The 22,664-nt window shown below is 35.1% G+C and overlaps 1 protein-coding gene across 1 annotated transcript in view; it reads left to right on the top strand.

Moving 5' to 3' along the window:
• Positions 1–249: 249 nt before the first annotated feature.
• The window catches only part of wupA (troponin wings up A), a 38,547-nt gene continuing 16,132 nt past the window's right edge, over positions 250–22,664 (top strand). The window contains exons 1-6 of the mRNA XM_035372737.2: positions 250–402; positions 2,603–2,726; positions 7,332–7,432; positions 7,509–7,552; positions 10,796–10,837; positions 17,058–17,160. Of these exons, the coding sequence (XP_035228628.2) occupies positions 373–402; positions 2,603–2,726; positions 7,332–7,432; positions 7,509–7,552; positions 10,796–10,837; positions 17,058–17,160 (444 nt within the window). The 5' untranslated portion in view covers positions 250–372. The remainder of the gene's footprint in view (positions 403–2,602; positions 2,727–7,331; positions 7,433–7,508; positions 7,553–10,795; positions 10,838–17,057; positions 17,161–22,664) is intronic.

Here is a 22,664-nt window from a genome sequence, read left to right on the forward strand (position 1 = left end):
GCACAAGTAGTGCCTTCTGTTCATTTAAGAGTTGAATAAAAAAGATTCTTTAAACCTCTTAATCAACTTGATCATTTGCTTCAGGCTAAAGCGATAACAAGCTTTACAGTCTCCTAGGGTGTGTAAGACCCTAAGATAAGCGTCCAGATACAGAAAACCCCTATATAATTACTTTTAGGTTGGGTAATTTAAAACCGTTTAATTTGCATTTGTTGAGTTTGTAGAGTAAAAATAGTTTTTACTGACATGCAAACTTTCTAATATATTTAGGAACAAATCAAAAAGCAGGAAGAAAAGGCCCGAAAGAAAGCTGAAGTTCGTAGGAGACTAGAAGAATCGACTAAGTCGAAGAAATGCAAAAAAGGTGGATTCATGACACCTGAAAGAAAGAAGAAACTTAGAGTATGATATTTCTTAAAGCATTAATAATTTTAAAGTGTTACTGAAACAGAGCTTAACATTTTATAATGAATTTTATTTGGTTAGATTAATGATATTTTGGTTAAAATTATGAATATTTTACAATGGGAACCCAGTTACCCAGATGGGAACGTGGTTAGTGACTGACTGCTGTGTCGTAGGACCCGGGTTCGAATTCCGAAGAAGGCATGGATTTAATTTGTCTATCCCTTCATACGTAGCAATGGTGGCTCACCTTCTAGGGTCCTCCCTAATAAAGATACCACCGCTTCCGACCTTAGTAGTGGCCAACGTCTGTAAACGGCTACAGCCCATCATTGGGGGAAAAATTACAGTGATTATTTTCATGAATTTATGAACATTTTACAATGATCATTTGGTCAATATTATGAACATTTTACATCTCACACATCAAGCTTCTGTAGTATTTCGGAAATAATATTATACACTGAAGCAAAGAATCTGTTGCTGCTGTGTTGTGACTTATCTCACTTGTCTGACAGTAACATCAGAACAAGTCAACGAAATCCATCGTGGCAATGACAGCAAGATTGCGCCTGTCATTGGCAAGAGCCTTAAGCACCATACAGCTGACAGTAAGACTTCTCTCAGTTCGTCCGCAATTATAAAGGAAAGCTATCCGCGAGAGGAGGGGGTCCGAGGAATTCCGACCACTCTTCCCCTATCACCAACCTGCCGTGAGGACTTTTGGCTCGCATTTATTTAGACTATCCCCATGCCGCAAAGACAGTATACACTTTCAAATATCCATTTTCCGGAATTCGAACCCAAACCCATCGGTAGACTTCCCTAACCACTATACCGTATTGGGGGCTCAAAGAATTTTGTAGATTGTGTCAGACAGTCTCCTCATCGTTGCATATATCAGCACAACATTATCACTGTATGTCCTCGTTAAAATTTTAAATATCACTGTATCGATACGCGTATGTTTTGCTACGTCATTTAAGTTTCAGTCACTAGGTGCTTGAAAGCAGAAGCGTTTTCATATGGCCTTTAGTGAAATCAAGGTACATCACTTGATTGACTGAAATCTTCATGCATATAGAGTAGAAAAGTTCCGGTTGAAGTATGTATGATAAAAGAATGCATTGTAGGAGTTATTAAGCATACTATTTTACTAAAATTAACTCAAGTTTGTTTTGAACATCTTCTGTATTTTCATTCAAGTTTTTTTTTATTTTATTTTTATTTATTTATTTATTTATTTTTGATAAAGATAAAGGTTAATTCTGAAAAGTAAACACTTAATGTTATATTTTGAGTTGTTGAATTTATTTTCGTGTCATTACTATATCTAATTTCTGACCTGCTTTTAATTTGTGACTATCAAACGCGTATCAGTGTAAAGTGGGTAAGTAAAAGACTATAGAAACGTACGTGAATGCATTTGGTCTAGAATGGAAGAAGGGTGTGAATGCATTTGGGCTAGAATGGCATTCGGGCCTTCAGACATTTTTCTAAGAAAAGTTGCCGCGTATTTGAATTGCACATGAAACCATAAATGCACTTGAATAGCCTTAAAGTATGGAAATGTAAATTAATTTAGTCAACGTTTTTTTACTCGAGCTTTCTTTTTAATAATACAGCCAGTAAGAAGAAGTCGCAGAAATGAGTATACGAAAACATTCTGATTATCTTATCTTGTTTAGCAAGTTTAAAACGTGCCCTTCTATTTAAAGTGAATAGGAAGTTTTCCTTTCTGTAATCTGATACACATTTAAGCAAAAAAAAAAAAAAAAAAGCGATATTTCCGATGACAAAGTTAATAAATGCAAACAATGGAGAATCCCTATCTTTCATTATAATTTTACATACACTTAGGCGATAAAATAATTTTCAGATTTTTTTTAATGGATGAAAGAAGACGGAATAGCTTTGTGAAGGAAATGATGAATTCCATTGTATAAGCATGTGTTCTGAAAAGGTACAAGCTATTTCAAGCTTGAAAACTAAATCAGTTGATTTTTTCATTTGTGTTTTACATTATAATGATATCCATTCATGCGTATTTCAATAACACAAGAAATTCTCCAACTAACAACGTTTCGTTTTCAGCATGCATAAAAGCTCAGAGTACGTAAGTCATTATTCGATCATCGATAGCTTAACTTCCAACTTTACTTTCACTAATGGTTTGCTTTTCTTTAATCTTTTGCAGACTCTTCTGAGAAAAAAAGCTGCCGAAGAACTGAAGCGAGAGCAAGAAAGGAAAGCCGAAGAAAGGCGGAAAATGATAATCGAAAGATGCGGAGAACCTAAAACTGTGGAGAATGCAAATGAGGGTACGTCTATGAAAATACTTCTTTTATAATATGTGGTCAAACACAAAGTTATCTTTTTAAAATCACTCCAAATTCTACCACAGACTGACATTTATATACAGATGAAAAACATCTATCCCTTTCAAAAGAATCTAACAAGTGTCTCCTTTTCAAGGAGAAAAGTACTTTTGCGAAATATTTTTGCTCCGAAAAGAAAAGATAAATCTTAGATTCCTTCGAGATAAATAGAGCTTTTATTTAAAATAAATGCCATTTCAATGTTGAATTTTGCATAATCTATGTTGCTTCGATAATAAAAGCTAATTGTAATACATTTCATATACAGTTCTTTATAATTTTTTATCAAACGAAAAACCGTATGATACAAAAAAATTGTGAGAAAAAAATGATAATTTTTCTATAATGAAATTTGGTTTAGAGCAATAATATGAGTCGGTGTATGATTCTGCGAAAATCAAAATTTATTTTTTAAATTAATTTTAATTTGGGTTTCAAAACTTGTGTCTAATATTACTTTTTCCTCATTTCAGAATTAAATCAATAATTTGGAATCGAAATTCCGACAACCTTATTTCAATCACACTTTAGTTTGTATATTTTAATTGAATGTTCATAAGCGAGCTAATTATTAATCTTAAGTATTCTTAAATAAAAAGCATCAAAATTAAGTCATTACGTCATTGCAATGCGCTTCCAAATGCTGGAAATTAAAGGCATCCAAGTCTCTTATTGAGAAACTTACGACTGTGTACGACTTTACATTCAAAGGAAGGAGAAAAGCAAATAATTTTTCTTATTAAAAATTCTTGTTAAAATATGCAGTAACATAAGTATGGAATTCTAGTGCTCTAATAAATGTGAACTGTTTATTTTATCTTCTTTAAGTAGTGAAGGGAATCACAATTTCGAAAGGAATGTAAGTTTAATTTACGAAAGGATTTAAGCCAAACTGGAAACTTTGAGTTTTCAGAATAACAGAATCAATGAAAATTAGTGATATGACTTTTATCCCTCAATGTATTTCTCAGTATGCCGGAGCCGTTGCTGAACTATTGGTTCCTGTCATCGTTACTAGTCAAAAGCTGCAAAAATATAACTCTTTTTGTGATCAAAGCATCTTTGTTATGCACACATTTGAGAACTCGATAACAGTAATCACTGTTTATGGCGATACCACGGGAAAGACTTAGTGGGCTGAGAGTAACCTAGGCAGGGATCATCTTGCGCTGATGTACGGCAGTTATTAAAACATTTACATTATTCAAATATTTTACTGAGTCTCATCATCATTCTAAGCTTGAGTTCTTATAAAAAATATCATCACAACACTCTGTCCCACATCTACGCTCATAGATTTGGACGCCCTCTTGTTTTACACATCTTTCACGTCTTACCTTAGTCGAGACTAGAATCACCATTCCCTACAGACATGTGTTAACGTATAAATGAATATGATATGCCTTGTTTTACAATTATCGCTTTAATTACATTAGAAAAATATATTATTTTAATACATATGCTCAAACAATAAAGGTAAGTATTAGATGTAAGCCATTCATTACAATCAAAGAATTAGCATAGGCAGAATTCCAGAATGTAGCAAGTATGCTAGTTGGTAAACCAGTATCACGCGATATGACCGAGATCACTTCGCTGCTTCACCGATGGTTGCCAGAAAGAGACTACCATATTAAAGTCTTAAATTCATCTTCGAGAAGGGAAATTCATCCGAGAGGGGAAAGCTGTTAGCGCCTTCTTTTGAATCTTTCTGCTATCTAAGACCTCTCTACAGTATTTCTCCTCCTCGGGGGCCGAAAACACGAAGAAAGTAGTCACAATTACTTGGTGTTGAGGCGAACAAGTCTTCCCGAACGTGTGACAGCTGATGGAACACTAGAAGAAAGAGGAAGGTCGCTCGAAGGAGAAGGATCTGGAGAAGCAAATGAAATGTTTAGATTTGAAGGGACCATCGTATGGAGGAGTGAGCGGAGTTTCCCAGCATCGTTAAGGCCAAACTCATGAGTGAAAGTGCTCTGCAGGATACACGAAGATGTTGCTGTGATGAGGCATAATCTAGGAGTCGGAGACAGCGTTTTCATCGCTTCTTGGAAAGCTTGGAGGAAGGAAGATGTTTCGATTGTAGCAGAGGATGATTGAAAGAATTCAGAGGGTAAGTTGAAGTGTTATGCCGTAAACAAATTCAGCGGATGTACCTTAGAGGCTTTGTTTGAAGGAAGAACATAGAACGAGAAGCACAAGAGGAAGTGATGTAATCCAACAAGTATTCTCATGACACTTTAGGGCTGCTTTTAGATCACGATGAAAACGTTCCACCAAGACATTTGGGGAAGGATGATACGGTGCGAATTCGGCGTACTCCAAGCATACATGTTACAGAAGAGGAAAGCTGAGACTGGAATTGTCGACCTTGATCAGCTCTTATGATTGATGGCACACCACATCGTACAATCCAACTGAAGACGAATTTTTTAGCCGCAGATTCAGTAGAGATGTCTAATATGAGAAAAGCTTCAGGCCATCGAGTAAATCTATCGATACAAGTGAACAGATATTGGTAACCCTCAAATTAGGACATACGGAATGCAAGAATGAGTCAGTTGGCAATGTCCTCTAGCATGGATGGCCAGACGAATCTTTCTTTCATGAGCCTTTTGAAAGCCCGAGTGCTGGATGCGATAAATTTTGGAAAGAATCAAAAACATTTGTTATAAAGTCAAGTGGTACGTATGGTCGAAGTTTTTTATTAGAAGTGTCACACATTATTTGAAGATCTGGGAAAAGTTGTAATGACCGGAACTTCAATGAACGGTTTGGGTTTTTACTGAGAAGCTTCAACTCATCATCTGTGACTTGCGAGTGAGCAATAAAAATGAAATCCAATGTAGTTTTTCAGTGTGTCGAACGTTTAAGACAGCTCCATAGAAATTGTCAGCAGCATCAACCATAATACATATCTTTTGGAACTGAGCGTTTCAGCGTTAATAGGGTCGTGCTTACACTTTTCAAAGGCCTTATTAAGTTGGTCTTGCCGAGGAACGGAGCGTTTATAATTTTACTTTGAATCTTTTAATAGATCGTGCAAAGGAGCCTGGGTTTCAGCTGCCTTTGGTAAGATGAGATGATAGAAATTTATCATGGCTATAGAACATCTATGCTCGACTATAACGGTGGGTTTGGGGAAGTCTACAAGTGTTTTTCTTTTCTTTTCTCGGGCAGGGGTTTTACATCTGAGGTAGTGACAAACAACCTAAAAAGGAAACGGATGGTTTCCTAAGTCAGCATTTGTTAGGTTTTTAAAGGCAAATTGTCCTTGTTAATTTTAAACAATCAAATACTTGACGGAGATGATTGACATGTTCTTCTTCGTTAGCTTACTTAATAAGGATGGGACTCAAAATCCAATCCAAATAAAACTTCGTGTATAAACCGTCGGAAGGTCTGACCTGAGTTGTGTAAAACAAATGGTATGACCAGGAATTTAAAAATACCCAAAGGGGGAGGCGATGGCAGTTTTTTGGAACTTTCCGCTCTCTAAGAGTGTAGAGTCATTAGGTTATTTTGAAGCAGGAGATGTGAAAATTGCGTAATGCCCTGGTTGGGACCTCTCGAATACGCACCGAGTGTGCTACCATTACACCACGAAAGCATGCTGGAAGGAGGGAAAAAATACCTTATATACTCTCTTTTTTAAAGGGCTACTGGGTATGAGGGGACCCAATCGCCAAATCCTGGTGGTGGCGAATTACCGTCCACCAACTTTCAGCTCGGGGACTATTGTAGAGTCAGTAGGGTTTTGTTCTTTAAACAGGAACGGGAAAAATGTGCAATGCTCTCGCCAGGACTCTACGCTAGACCTCTCGAATACGCGCCGAATGTGCTACCGTTACACCACGAAGGCTTTCTGGAAGGAGGAAGAAAATACCTTATAAGAATTCTCGTGAATCTTATAAGAATTAATTATTCTTCTTATAAGAATCACTCGTATTATTCTGTGACGTCAGAGCACATAATAGAAACTTCTTCGTCAGAGCACATAATAAAACTTCTTTTTCGTATGCAGACCTAACAGCAGTTTTTGAATCATCGTAAGATAAAAAGATTCTTGTTATCTTGAATCCCTTGCTCATTAACACAGAATTTGAAAAACTTAACATTTAAACCAGAATTTGTATTTTTTGGGCTGTTAGGCTTATGCGCTGAATCAACCCATGTACCTCAAATCGTGTATGCCCAGATTGACGCAATTTCTTAAGTTATGAACAAAAAATTACTATCAACAAAGACATTATTTTGACAATTCTTACAACGGAATTGAATTACCGACTTATAAAGTGCTCTTACTTACTAAATGCATTAGTGCATTTAATGCATTAAAACGATTAATTGCATTTGCTTAACTGCATTAAACCGCATAATTGTTTTTACAAAATGCATTTGTATCTATTAGCATACAATTATAAGCAAGAGTTCAAAATCATTTTGATTTCCTTCTTGTAGTTCAAATGTAATTTTAAATTATAATACTGTGGGATTAGTTAATGTTTGGTTCTGTGTCAATCACCTTTCCATTTCTTCATTTAATAGCAACTCTGCAAGCTGTGTGTAAAGAATACCATAAACGAATAGTTCAATTGGAGGAAGCAAAATATGACTTAGAATACGAAGTTGGACAGAAAGACTTTTTGGTAATTATAAATTTCATGAAATTATGCTTGGTAAATAGTTGTGGGCAATTTTTAATTCCTTTTTTCTTAATTACAGATTAATGAGTTGACAATTCAAGTTAACGATTTACGTGGAAAATTGTAAGTACGATTCTTTTTAAAGCGTTACCTTTCTTTTCAAAGTGTTAAAGTGTTCAATACGATGCTGAAAGGCACCAAAATTCGCTTTCTTGCTGATATGTGGAAAACACTGCAGAAAAACGAGCTCTCACACGAAAAAAATAATTTGTACAATAATCCAAGAGCGACCACATACAGTTATTGCTTTTTGAAAAGAGCTAATTAATTAATAACAATAAGAGAGTTCTTTACACTTGCTGCGTATTTTAGCATTATTTTTTAAAATTTCTATCGTTAATGAAAAACAGTTTTGTAAATTTATTGAGGAACGATGAAAAAATAAAAAAATTCTAACATCTGAAAACCTTTTCGTATGAATATAATTAATATCAGAAGATATTATTATTTTCGTTATTTATGTTTCGTTTTTAGAAAGGAAATTATTATTTTTCTTATTTATAATAGACAGAAGATTTATTATTGATATCATCAAATAGTTTCGCTTGATCTAGACATGAAAATATTGCAGTTTTAAATTTCTGTGTCATTAGACTGAGAGTTTTAAAAGTTTCGTCTTTCATTTCGATAATTTTTTAACGTTTAAATGAATTTAAAATCTTGAACAACTAAGATAATAAATAAAATTATAATCCGTTTTATTAACTTTAGTGCTATCAGATCAATACAATTGCTAGAACAGAAACTATTGTTATTATTTCAATAATTTTGTTTTAAAGTTTGCAAATAGAAATTTTTAAACTTTAAAACTGGTTATGTTAAAATTAAAGACGTGGATTCTCACATACATACGTTACGGTTTTCCATATGCCCGATTTGTACCATTTTTATCACTTAAATGCTACTTTCACTGAATGAAATGACAGAGTGAAAAACACATAACATATCATAGAGTTAGTCATGAGAGTTAGCAAGCACAGCGGAAACTGAATCCCCAGGCCGAACTGGCTGATTCATTTCAGATGTATCCTTAAACATTGACTAAAAAATGCAAAGATGCAGGTGTTATACAATAAAACTGAATTACCTGCATCTACGATGCAATATTTTATTAAATGGAGGGAGGCCATCTGCAGGAGGTCAACTCTCCAACGACTCTTTATGGGAATGATCGATATAAATTTTATTCAATCATCGCAGGCATTTTTTCCAGTTCTTCCGTTTCTTAAAATTCTGTTCTATACCGTACTCCACATAAATTCAACCGCGTTGAAATTAGGGGAAAGGATTATGCATGATATGGATTGTGTTCAAGTTTACTTTCATGCTCTTCAAACCTTTCTGTCAACAGTTTTGCTATATAACTGCTGCCTTGTCATTCTCATACATGGCACATTCTTTTTGATCTACAATTTGAATAGTTGGGTAGCCTTGGTCCATGTATAGCGCCTGATAACAATGTGAGAGTCAAGAATAATTATTAATCTCAGAGATGTTTACGATACTGCGGCTCAAAGCGTCATCGCTCTATCTCCATGCTTTACTTTGAATAACTAGGCGGACTTGATCCATTTGAAGTTCTTGACAGCGGTGTAACTGTTCAGATACGTGTACGGTACAACATCCCGCACCTTCTCCAATCCACCACCATACTTCACGATAAGAGCATGAAACAGTTCGGATTATGTACATGTGAAGAAGTTCTCCAGATACAAACTTTCACAGAATTTAGAGATGCTCTGAAATTTGACTTATTACTGAAAAACAGATATTTTTCATTGTGTAATGCCCAAGTTCTTAGCTCCTACCACCACTGAAAATAATTCTTAGCTTATAGTTTTTAGAGTTCTTAGCGTGGTGGAAAATAGTTCTTAGCGTGGTTATGAATGGTTTTGTCGTGGTTTTCCGACATTGAATCTTAACCCTGGGATGATATTGACTGGCAGTTTTTGCAAAACTAGGTGAATTCAGGATAATGTTAAGTTATCCCATAATCTAGGTAGTCACTGCTTCATGTTTCTTGGTTGCGCTTGTTATTGACATTCCAGCACCCTTTTCAAGTTATTTCCTCTTACCTCGGCTAATACTTCGACTGAGAAATTTCTTCTCTTATCTAGTCACGCAGATATGAGTCTGGGTACTGTATTAAATCAAATGTAATGTATTTATGTCTGTATGTATAAAAAAAATCAGCTGTCTTTGTAAGAGATCTAGTAGCAAATGAGCATTAACTGTGTGTCCTCTTTCGAACTTTTATATATCCCCATATATTTACTATATTCAATACCCTCAATAGCGCTAAAAATTCTCGCTGCTGTTATTGATGAAAATTCGAAATCATTTAGAGTTTCTCAAAGGAATTACACACTCTGGCTTCAAATATGGAGTGCTATATTTGCCAAATGTTTCAGTTTCAGTATCCAACCATCGTATACGTCTCGCCTTAAGTCAGTAAAACATTCATCACTGACATAGGAAAGTTAAATTACTATTTTCTACAGAACACATTTAGCGAAAGAATCAGTCGGCAATATTACGAAAATCTCTTAATTTCGGTACTCTTCATATACTGAGGAAATAAATGTGTCCGTAGTATGTTTCGAATCTTCAGCAATATTAAAATATTAGAAATTTGAAAAGCACTTACAATTTTATACTTCTATTTCATTCTCCAAATAGCTTCTTTTTCCCTTTCTGTTTACTTTAGAAATAAAATTTTTACAAATATTTTTCACGGTTACTATTCTCAAAATAGCAGTCTTTTATTAAACATTTCCAGTGATAAATTCATTTCTATATTTTCAATACTTCTTGTTATATTGCATATATTTCTCTTTATACAAATATATATTATTCTCTACATAAAGCATCACTATTATTATTATGAAATCATTATTATGAAACACAATGCGTCACTATTATTATTAGTGTGAAAATTATCATTAGACTGTTTTTAGACCTGATTGATCTTTAGAATTTATAATTAGATTTGAAAAGAAAGCCTAAATATGTTACTTCAAAAATGTATATTTGTTTTTAAATCTGAATAATTCTTAATCTTTCACGACTTTTCGATTTTTAAAACATTTGCTTCATTCATAAAAAGTTTTGAAACTAAATACTGCACTAAAATCTTTAAAATCTTTATTTAATATTTAAAACTTTCATTTTAAGTGTAAAATGCTTTCTGAATAAACTAAAGCTACTTCAATATCAGGAGTTTATTTTTCGATACTTTTAATATTTACAAATGATGCAAAACTTCCTAAACTATATAAACTTATGCTTTTAATTTCTTTGTTCTAGTGTCAAACCAAACTTGAAAAAAGTATCAAAATATGAAGGAAAGTAAGTGTACTTCTTTTTTTCAAAGTGTTCCTAATTACCATTTTTAATTCAGAGAAGCGTTTTGAATGAAACACTCTAAATCCATGTATATGTATATGTATTTATTATTTTCTGTCCTAATTATAGTGTAATAGCTGTTGCATACATATTCGGAAAGAGCCTGATATAGCTTTTAATCTTTATGATAAAAATTAAGTTTTTATAAAAGTATATGCAAAAGTATCCGAACAAAATTACAAAGCCAAACAATCAACGCTTTTTATGCAGTAATAGTATAATAAAAGATCGTATTTCTTCGATTTTAAGATGTGTCATTTAATATCAGTACCCAATAGGAAAAAAATACTCACAAGTTTAAAAATCAAAGCTAATAAAGAAAAATGAAACGAAACTTTCAAATACATTCAGCAAGTATTTTTTTCAATAACTGACTTATATTAACTGAATATATAAATTATATTAACTGAATTTATAAATAGTCAACAGTATATCTATTGAAATTATTATTTTGTAAAATTACATTATGAGGAGTTATTAGTAATTCCTAAAAATCTACGATTTCGTAAGGCACCATCCATTGTAAAATGAGCTCCGATTTATAGCTCGACAAAAATTATTACCCTTAGACTCGAAGAAATACCTTAGTTAATTCAACAAAAATTAATCTGCTTCACAAAGCACAAATCAAAAAAAGACTATCAGTTTAAAGAAGGGGGTATGAAATTACGAATGCAAAGGCATGAATTAAAATATACTGCATGCCAAAGTTAAGGAAAAGCATATTTTTGAAGACTCTACCATTACAAAAATGTCAGTAACATTTAAATTCACCGTTTATATGCATGGCGACGTTTTAGAAAATGCATGCAAAAACAACAGCTACCACTTTTATTTATAAAAAGGAATACTTATATAGGAGTTGGGGGAAAAAAAGGCAAAATTTGAAAGTTTTGTTCACGAGTGCTGATCTTCAATTGTTATTAGCAGTTTCGTTAACAATATTCAGGAGAGTCTATCAATGTCCAGGAGAAGTCGTTTGCCCGATTCGTTGAGGTGGCGGGCGATTGTATGGATGGAAATGGGGATGTCACAAGCTGATGCTGCTAAACGTCTCAATGCCTCTCGTATTGCAGTCTACCAACTATTGAATCAGTTTGAATAAGAAGATTCTGTGCCTGGAAGACATATTCCAGGCAGACCTAGAGTTACGATACCTGCGGAAGATCGTTATGTAGTTCTTTTGGCCCGAAGGAGGAGTAACATTACTGTGCCTCAGCTCATGGCAGATCATTTACAACAAGGACAAGAACAAGGATTAACAGGAACAAGAATCTCAGCTACTACAGTGCGCAGACGCCTGAACAATACAGGTCTGTATGCAAGACGACCAGTTGTTTGCGTTCTTTTGATCCGAGGACACAGAGGTACCCGTTTTATGTTAGGCAAGAGAACACGTCTCCTGGACCAGTCAACAACGGGCGTCTGTTCTCTTCACAGACGAGTCCAGGTTCACACTGGAGAGTGATTCAGGTCGTTAACTGATTTGGAGGGAACAACGCACCAGATAGAAACATCCCACGTTGCGGAAAGACATAGTTACAGAGGAGGTGGAATAATTGTTTGAGCTGGGATCTCTCTCGGTGGTCACACTAATATGCATGTGTTCCATGGAGGAACTTTGACCGGTGTGATATATCGAGACGAGATACTTGATCAATATGTCCGCTCATCCGCCGCTACCAAAAGGTCCTGGATTTCTTCTGTTGGACGACAATGCGCGACCTCACCGAACTCGTGTTGCTGCAGAATATCTTGAGGGTCACCGTATGGAGCGGATGGAATGGCCAGTTCAATTCCCAGACCTAAATCCGATAGAGCATCTTTAGAGCTACCTTGGGAGACAGGTTGCTGCTTTACGTTCTCCTCCAAGGTCGTTAGATGAGCTTGAACAAGGATTACTCCGTGTCTGGTCGTTGCTTCCCATTTTGCCGACCAACAACTTAATTTACAGCATGGAAGTCGCTGCCGCCAGTGTATCGCAGCTAGAGGTGGACACATAAGCAGCTAGAGGTGGACACATAAATTATTGATTTTGGAAAAATTAGAGGTACTTTGTTTTCGGGTTACTGGTCGAATTTATTTTTCTTCGCGCTTTCAGCTCATCTGGGATTTATTGAAAACAGCTTGAATAATTTAAGAACTTTAAATAAAAATGTACATAAGATTGCACAGAAAGTTTATTTAATAAATAAATGAGTTTACTTGATATCAGGAGCGAGGATAAGCTTCGGCTCCCACTAGAGATATCCTACCGATTAATTACACTAAAGAAAAAATAGAGAAAATTTCAAGCTGGAAGGCAGACCGCTTTGCGCTTTTTGCAACCATCTAAATTTGCCATAAACTCCTATTTCTTGAACATTGTTATTATTAAATCTCCGAAAAAACCATATTTAGGAAACAAAAAAGCAAACGAATCTTTGGACTTCTGAGAAAAGTAACTAAAAATTAATCATTTATTTTCACTGTACAAATCTCAGGCATAGCACTGATATCAATAACACCCAAAAGTAGAATCAATTTACAGGTTGAAGAATAAAAACGTTAAAAGTCTCAAAAGGTTTATATCTAGGAAAACTTCGTTAAACTAAGAATTTAATGCAGGTTTTAAGCTCTACGTGAGAATCGGTATTTTATTTGCTCTGTGAATGTTTTGCGTAAGCGGAAGGTTGGGGAAAGAGAAAAGAAAACATGCATTTTTCATAAAATTTAATATCGAGGAGCCAGCGTCCTGTTTCAAATGTATCTTAGATTGCAATTTCTAGTGGGTGACAGTGTTTGGTGGTAAAAATCATAAATAGGTCTCTTATTTTACATCTCTCGTCAAAATTAAAGGATAATCTGAAAACATATACTAAGTGATTCAGTGATTAAAATTTTCACTCAAGGTCCAATGCTGAAATTATTTATGTTAATTATCTGCAAATGTACTCAAAACTGGACTTCTACGCGTATGTTACCAACGAAATATGCAATTAGGCGACTGACAATGGACAAGTGCTGAAATTACTGTGCATAGTGTTGTTTAACACTACTATGTTTTCTGCTAGTGATAGGTATTAATTACTTATGATTGAAGTCTTCATATAAGCGAATGAAAAAGTGACAATTAATTGGCATATTCGAGAAAAGGACAAACATAAATGGAAGTCGCTAAAGATCTGCATATCTCTCAAAGCATCAAACTTGGAACCACATTTTGAGCAACGAATCTGTTAATAGACTGCATGGTTAAGGGCTACTAGTAGCAGTAATTGTATATAGAAACCGTTTCCTGTCATTTTGTCTGCTCAAAGAACCCGTAAAGCGATTTCAAGAGAACTGTTTCAGATCATCAGTCTGCCACAGGAACTCGAATCAGTCTTCCTAGTACTGCATGAAGGTCTCACAAGGTTGAGCTTCTTGCGAAAAAAATAATGATTTATGTTTCACTCTCCACCACAAACAATGGCCCACAACTGGCCTTTCGTAAAGCGCAGAACACTGGTACTTCGACCTGGATTTCAATTCCGGCTAACAGGCTGACCGCAAGGGAGTTCTCATGGTTTTCCTCATGTGTAACAGTTTCTTTTATAAAGTCCTCCACAAAGACATTCCTTTTCATAAACACAGAGCCCTCGTGTGCTTTACCGCAAACTAAATAATTCTAATCCTAATATTCCTTAAGTTTAAAACGGTGTCGTCATTATGTTTAGTGGCACCAAGAAGAATGGGACCGTGTACTATTTGATTAAGAGTCCATATATATCCTGAATTGTGATTCCAGATGTGTTTAGATCTGGAGTGATCGAGGAATACCCAACTTTCCTTCATCAAAAATACCGTTTCTATGGAAGCGGTTTCATGATTTAGGATAGAACCAATAAAAATGACCATATCGAGCTATATATTTTTTATCAAGGTTCTGCAACCAATCGCAGCTATATGGATGAGGCTTTGAAACTCCATGTGAGACCGTTTAGAAGTTCTGTTGACCCAGAGTTTTTGCTTGTGGTCGACAATATTCATCTGCATCGAGCATCTCTGGCGTTGGAATATTTGCAAATAGAAGAAAGATAACACTAGATTACATAAGCCACCTTACTCCTCTGACCTAAGCCAAACCAAGCATGTGTAGGATAATGCATCTTACACATGCTCGGTTTGACTTAGGGCCACCAAACTGTAGAATTCTAAAGTCTTTGTTACCATCCAGAATCTGAGAAGTGCACTTTCAGAAGAGTGACGAGCAGTTCGGCAAGACTTGATCAACAGTTTGGTAAATGTTACAAAATAAAGATGTGAGGTGTGTATTCTTGTCCGAGGGAATCATACACTCAAATTAAAAAAAAAGATTTGTTGAAAAACGAGGTATACTATTTCCAACCATTTAAAAAATTTTTTAAAGTTGACTTTAATATTTTGAGATTAACTAACTGGCAAACATAGTGATTTATGTCAAATAATGCTTTCGGACAAACTTTTTAATCATTTTTAATAACAGTTAAGTTTTATTTGTGTACATTGTCTATTCTGACGACCAGAGTATCAAAAAAATTTTTAAAGTAGAATACATACCATTCAATAATAAGCCGATGTTTTGTTTAGAATTCTATAACCAGTCGAAAATTGTGCAGAGTGTAAGTTTTAACATTCCCCGGGCTATCACCATACCCTTGTATCATTATTGAAACGTGTATGGTAATATAATGGTATTTTTGTGTTATAGCCGCCAATGTGAAAGCAAATAGCTGCCTACACTATTCAATCACTAAAATTGTTCCTTGACCGAAAACCAAACCTACTCAACACTTCGCGCTGGTAGTATAAACTATGCCAGATAACAAATCTTTCATCCACTTTTAACTGCTTCTTACACCATTTAATGGAGTAGAGTTTTTCTACCCAAGATTAAATTAACCGTAACGCTCTTATAAATGATAGGCGGAAACCATGAAATCAGTTTACAACACATCTGCTTTTCTTCTTCCTCAAACTTTTAATGTCGCATCTCCAGATGTTTTATTAATTTATGTATTTTATGTTTATTTTTTCATATTCTTTCTCAAAGTAAAGTATATTTTATTTTTATATTATTTTCTTTAAGTCGCACCTAGAAGAATTTTTTGATGACATTGCACTGAAAAAAAATTCTTTTGTAGCCATACTGACAGCAATTGTAGAAACTATACCCAAAAAGGCGACTAAAAGCTATATAGCTATATAGAAATAAACGTATGGGAGAAACAGTGTACAAGAAATAAGTACAAGAGTTAATTTATTACATTTTACTTTCCTTTGCAACATATTTGTAATTTTATTTGCTATATTTTTAGTTGTTTCCCCTCCCCGAACGCTACGCAGTTTGAGCGTGACTATTTTCTTTTACAGTAACCGCCAATAACCAAAACGTACCAACATAATTAAGAATACTAGAAAAAATAATTTGTTTTCATACATGACACTTTCTCGATGTGTTTACCGTCAATAACAGGCATATGTGTGCCCTGTAATCCAAATCCGCCCACTTTAGTTTCACCAAATAGCTTAGTCCACACGAGCAATTACCTTCGTAATACTTCTTTTCAATTCCATCAAATATCAACAGAAATTAGATGAAGACCCACTCCTTTTCAAACGATAGTCCGTACAGAACTCTATACAGCCACCGAAAGTTGACCACACTTTTGGCCGCTTCGACCACCGGACTCAACACCGCATAATCTTTTCCTTTTCATACGTTGGTTAAAGAATCTACTTTTTAGCCGCTATATCCAAGAAATTATACCAACACATTACTGAAGATTATTTAATAGTTCAGATTACAAAGACAGAGCTAATGCATGCCGAACTAGGCTGCTAAATTGCTGTATCGAAAAGGGCGAAAACGTCGGTAAATTATGAGGCCTGTAAAACATTTCTAGAGTTTCTTCTAAACTCTTATTAATTTTAACTATGTTACCATAACCTTCTTCATTATATTGTAATAGTACACAATACCGGATATCATTTTGATTCATTTTGGTTTTTCTAATAGTTATTACAGCATTTATCGCATAGCACGACGAATTTCATTTCTATCAAGAAATTTGTAAACAAATGCAAGCAACTAGGGAAATTAATAATTAACATATTTTTTCCTTATTTACCATTTTTCAATTACTCATTACTCTGTTTTCAGATTTGAAAAACTAAAAATGATAGCTAAAACCAATGAAATCGATTTTCGTGCTAACTTGAAGACTGTAAAATCAAACAAGTTCAAGTTGGAAGGAGAAGAAGAGGTAAGAAAGAAAATAATTACTACTCCATAAATTTTTATTTTTTACTACTCAAAAATAACACTCGTGAATGAGTTTACATTATTAACTTCGTTTGTTTTAAATTAATGCAAAATTATTACACTAAATATATTACTGTAACACTTTCGTAACTTGTGTCATTTATAAATTCCCTGTATCATCTATATTCTCTATATCAAGTATACCAGTATTTATACAGGGTGATTATAATTAAAGTTGCGATTTCAAAACGCTCTAACTTTAAAACTACAGGTCAGAATGACTTGATATTTTACCAGAACAATCCTGAGGTAATGAAATTTTGTTTGGAGAAGAAAAAAAAATAGTTCCAAAATTTGTCGGTTGATGGCGCTATCAGTGTTCACATTGTTGTTGTGGATGTATAGGCGAAAGGAAATAAAGACTCCCAAGGTTTACGAGAATTTTATTGACGAAAAGACAAGACTACGTATTTATAGAGAAAACAGAGATAGCGACAAGAGAAGCTTCACGAAACAAAGACCTTAAGGATGATTAACGCATAAGTTGTTCGATATACTGTCCGCCTTGTTCCGCTGCTTGAAACGCAAATCTGCATGTTCCAAGTCGGCCAGATTTGCAATCCGCCCACTGTAAATAATATTCTTCAGATATCTCCAAATCCAAAAGTCACGGGGTTTTAAGTTGGGAGAGCGTGGTGGCCACGCTGTTGGAAAATGGCGGCTTATGATTCCATTATCTCCGAAATGAGCGATCAGCAGCTGCTTCACACGAGTAGCAATATGTGGAGGAGCGCCATCTTGCATGAATATTGTGCGATCCACATATTGACGTTGTTGAAGTTCCGAAAGGACATGGTTACGCAAAAGTCCTCGAAGAAGACCGGACCGAAGACAAACGCTGCCGTTATTCCGCACCACACAGTATAGAGGTAATGTTTGTAGCGAGAACGGTTTCTCGGTCACCTATATCCTGCCAATTTGCGTATTTACAGAACCTTGTGAATAGAAATGAGCTTCTTCAGACAACAGAATGTTCCAAGGTCATTCATTATCCACCTCCATCCGGGCAAGAAAATTGTAGTACAAACGATTTACGAGTTTCCAGTTTTTTTTTTTTTTAAATTATTATTTGTTTTGTTTCCAATGGCAGATTCTGAACAATTACAAATGTAATCCAGCCCATTAATCTATACAAGGGCGGATGTGGTGGTCTCTTTATTATGGAGGCACCTAATAAATAGGCCACCATCGCCTTTCCTATGAGGGGACGGACAGTTACAACCGTGCCTTCTCCGGGATTCGAACCCAGGCTCTTCGGCATCGCAGTCAACTTCCATGACCACTATACCGACTGTGCGTCGTGTTTCCACGTCAGCAGGATTAAATTTATCTATCATTTTCAGCAGGCCATATGTGGTCATTGGGCCGGATTTTATGCTTTTTAATGTCCGGAACTTCCTGATAGCTGATAGTCACCATTCTGAAACAAAAGCTTCACGAGAAGAGCACGATCCTTCTTCTTCAGAGTCATGATTTTTTGAAGCACTCCGGCAAAATATTATTAGTGCTTTACATATTTATCTTAGCCTTGTCTGCAGTGCGCATGTTACGTCTTAGTAATTTGCATACCAATAGTAATGTGAATCCTGACAGCACCATCTATCGGTATACTTTGGAACTATTTTTTCCTTCTCCAAACAAAATTCCATTGCCTTACTATTATTTTAGTAAAAGATCAAGTCATTCTGACAAGCAGTTTTAAAGTTAGAGCGCTTTGAAATCGCAACTTTAATTATAATCACCCTGTATTTTAGCACAAGCCTTTTTGTAGTTGAGGGAAAAAGGTCGACAGATTTCTACGCCATCTGAGCGGGATCTTCTCTGACAGTAATTTAATTAAAGTCACATTTGCCAATACTATGATCTTTTATATAAAAATTGTTCCAGTTCTTTTTTTCTGAATTTGTTTCTTTCCAAATGTATATAGTATATGTACAGTAAATATATATAATATATGTATAGTAATGCATATAAATTTTAGGACAAAAATCAAAAAGAAATATTAATATTATTTATTATAATATAATTATCATAATTGATGAAATAACTGTAATAATAATTTATTATCGTATAATTATCGTAACTAATTATTAAGAATTTTTTTTCAGTGTGTATTAATATAAATGCAATTTAGCTCAAAGATAAAAGAAATGTATAACTATTATAGTAAAATTATAACTATTATTATCGTAAAATTATTATAGTCAGTTATAACAATTAGTATATTAGAATTCATTGTGATGATAATGCAGTAATGTGCATTATAGAATAAAATATAATAATTAAATAATTGTTATGCAATAATAGCTATTTATTACACTTTATCATAAAATTATGTATACACTGACTAGCCGAAACTTTATGACAATCCCCACATTTTTCAATAAAACTAATCTGGATGACCTGGAAGGCACGTGGTCAAATGGAAATGCTATTTAACTGCTGCTGGAGAAGGTAAGAAATCATTCTTGCACTTTTGCGAGTGATGGGAAAGGCCACTGATCTCAACGAATTTGATAGACGGTAGATTGTAACGGTCCGAAGACTCGGAACGAATATAGCCGAAATTGTACGACTGGTAGGTTGTTAACGGTCTGACATTGTTTGTATTTATGCAAAGTGAATAAATGACGGTGAAACCAACAGTAGACGCCGAGTTGTTGGACGTCCACGCGTCAAGAAAATGGACGTCGGAGAGTGTCCCACTTAGTACAGCAAAATCGACGTCAGACAGTCGCTCAGCTGGAGAGCCCAATACATTGCAGGTCAAAGTGCAAGTGTTTCTCAACGCACAAGTTCAGCGGCCATTGTTGGATATGAAACTGCGCAGTATATGTCCCACTCGTATGTCTCTTTTAACAAAGCGTCACTGTCAAATACGTCTACAGAAGGCTCGGGAACATAGAGACTGACTGGACCACACATAATTGGAAGACAGTTGCCTGGTCGGATGAATCACGATTCTCATTCATCACATTATAACGTTGCGCGCCTCTAACTAGCACGCAACCAAGAGGTGACTGTGAAAGCTTGTATAAACCACAGAGTCTTATAAAGGGTTTAAGTCCCTTTTTATTCAACGTAATAAATTACAATGGCGTCCTCTTGACGCTTACAGACTGTGCCCACTAGGCAGTCAAATAAAAATAAGAACCTGAAAAGAAAGTAAAGACAATATTCTAACTACGAGGCTCTCTAAAATAACTAACTCACCGCGTTTTACAAATACCGCAGCTAATTCAGCAGACTTGAAGCTCACTGGAACAATTGCAACTACTTCCCGCCAAGCACATAGGCCGCAACGCGGGGTTCTTCAATTCTCGATTTCTACCTCCGCGCTCGCTAAGTAAGAATAACTCTCTCACCGAACTCGTTTCCTTCTATTTAAATCATACTACTTCCGCTGATAATTTGAATGCTTGCGCGTTCTACTCAAATTTACATATTCTGGCATTGGCAGTTCCAGGGGAAAGTAAGGCTTGACAGGAAAGATAGTTTAAACTTAAAATAAATGTTAGTTAAAATAAATATAAACCCTACATTTGCCGCTGCCAGAATTTGGAAAACTTAGAAGCAGGTCCTACAAACGACCTGTTGTAAGTTTATCTAATTCTGAACTAACTGGCGAAAGCCTCGTTTACACAAAAAAAAATCTTATGTAACAATTATATATTAAAATTCTGTTAGTCGTTACAAAGCTTTCTTCTTACAGCAACTTTTCCTGGACTTCATCAATCAATCTTGGTCTTTCCTTCCAGCATCTGGAAGGAATAAGTATCAGTATTCTTTCTACATACATTATAATTTACACTTTCTTGACACAATAAATTTTTGTTTTTAACGTTTCGTTTTTCTTAGTTATTGCTTACTTCACATTCATTCAATTTTTCAAGCATTAATTTAACTTTATCCTGGCTCTCCACCATGTGTGGTGTCAAACGGGAATATTCGTGTTTTAGTCTTACAACACTTCCCCTAACCACCATGATTTGTTAGAATTCAACAACCAAATAGACACACCTTACTCGACATTCTACAACTCAATGAGCTACTTTAATATTCTTAAAAATTCAAATGTAGGTGGAGAACCCTACAAAACACATTCATTCTAACTTCCCCCTCATTCATCTTTAAACATGCAGCCTTTCGCTCTAAAGCATGACTTTACAGTTTAATACTTAAATTTTGACTTCATTACTTTTAAGCATTCACTTTTAGCATCTACAATTTTATGCTTCTAGACTAAATTCTACTTTTACATAACATGCAAGTATTTACATACATTTACAAAAGTTTACTACATATGCTTTTTACAATTTACCATAAAATGAATAAGAGAAAATAAATTTTTACTTTACTCATTCTTCGCCAAGCTGGCGGCACTGAAACTAAAATTCTTATTAGTACAAGAATACGAAGTTATTTTTATCTCCGGCCAAATTTTGGCTTTAACATAACAGAATTAGTCTTTCGACCAACAGAAAATGCTTGTTTTTAGCTTTTACACTTAAAGAAAATAATACTTTTGCCTTAGCTAAATAAAGTAAAACAAAACTAAGTCTCAACCGAGACATATTGACTTTCGTCAAAACATAGAACTTCGTACTTATGCATAACATTTCGGAACAAAAGAGAAAAAAAAAATTATAGAAGGTTTTAACTTATCTTTGAGTTTTCGATGCTTGAAACTCCGTCATCCGTTTTTGACAAAATTCATCCCAAGTTAGAGGTGTCATGGATGTCAATCTTCTCCTTATTGATCTCCGAGTGTCGTCCCCGTTGCTCTTTCTTTTGCGTCCTCTACATGCTGGCCTCTTGACGGAGTAATCGTCTGGTTGTTGGCCTTTGCGTTTCTGCCTGGGACGGCTGGTCTTGACGTCCTCCGGTCTGGAGTCCTTGAATTTCTTCTGTTCCTCGTACTTCTGTGCCTCCTGTTGGCGTTTCAGTTTCCGGAACGGCGGCCTTGCTGGCACCTGACTCTGTGGCCGTGTGCGCGTTCTCCTTGATGTGTAATTTCTCCTGCCATCTTTTGTAGGTGGTGTTTTCGTCTTTACCACGGTTTCTTTACCCGGTTCATCTGTATTTTTGTTTTTCTTAAACGCCGGAGTTTGAAACTCATTTTTTCTTTTTGATACCGACGTCCGGGTTGTAGAAGTGCTAGGTCTCTCTTCAGTTCTCCGTTTCTTGGGTGGTGGAATAGTTGTTGCAGTCTCTGGCCCTTCTATTTCGTTTAGACTTGAGTCCTGCAAGAAACTTTTAAGGATTTCAAAATCATTTGGATTATAGTATTTTTTCACCTGGTCGGGACTTGCTTTACAGATTTCCCCTCTCTCGTTTTTAAGATATAAGACTACTCCTTTGATTTCCTGAATTACATAGGGGCCTTCAAACTTTGGAGCTAGCTTTGCCATAAAATTGTCTGGGGCACTTGATAAAGAAAGAAAA

This window comes from Stegodyphus dumicola, chromosome X2 (assembly GCF_044657685.1).
Source record: "Stegodyphus dumicola isolate Sdum_Otavi_A_Nest chromosome X2, ASM4465768v1".
Taxonomy (NCBI): Eukaryota; Metazoa; Arthropoda; class Arachnida; order Araneae; family Eresidae; genus Stegodyphus; species Stegodyphus dumicola.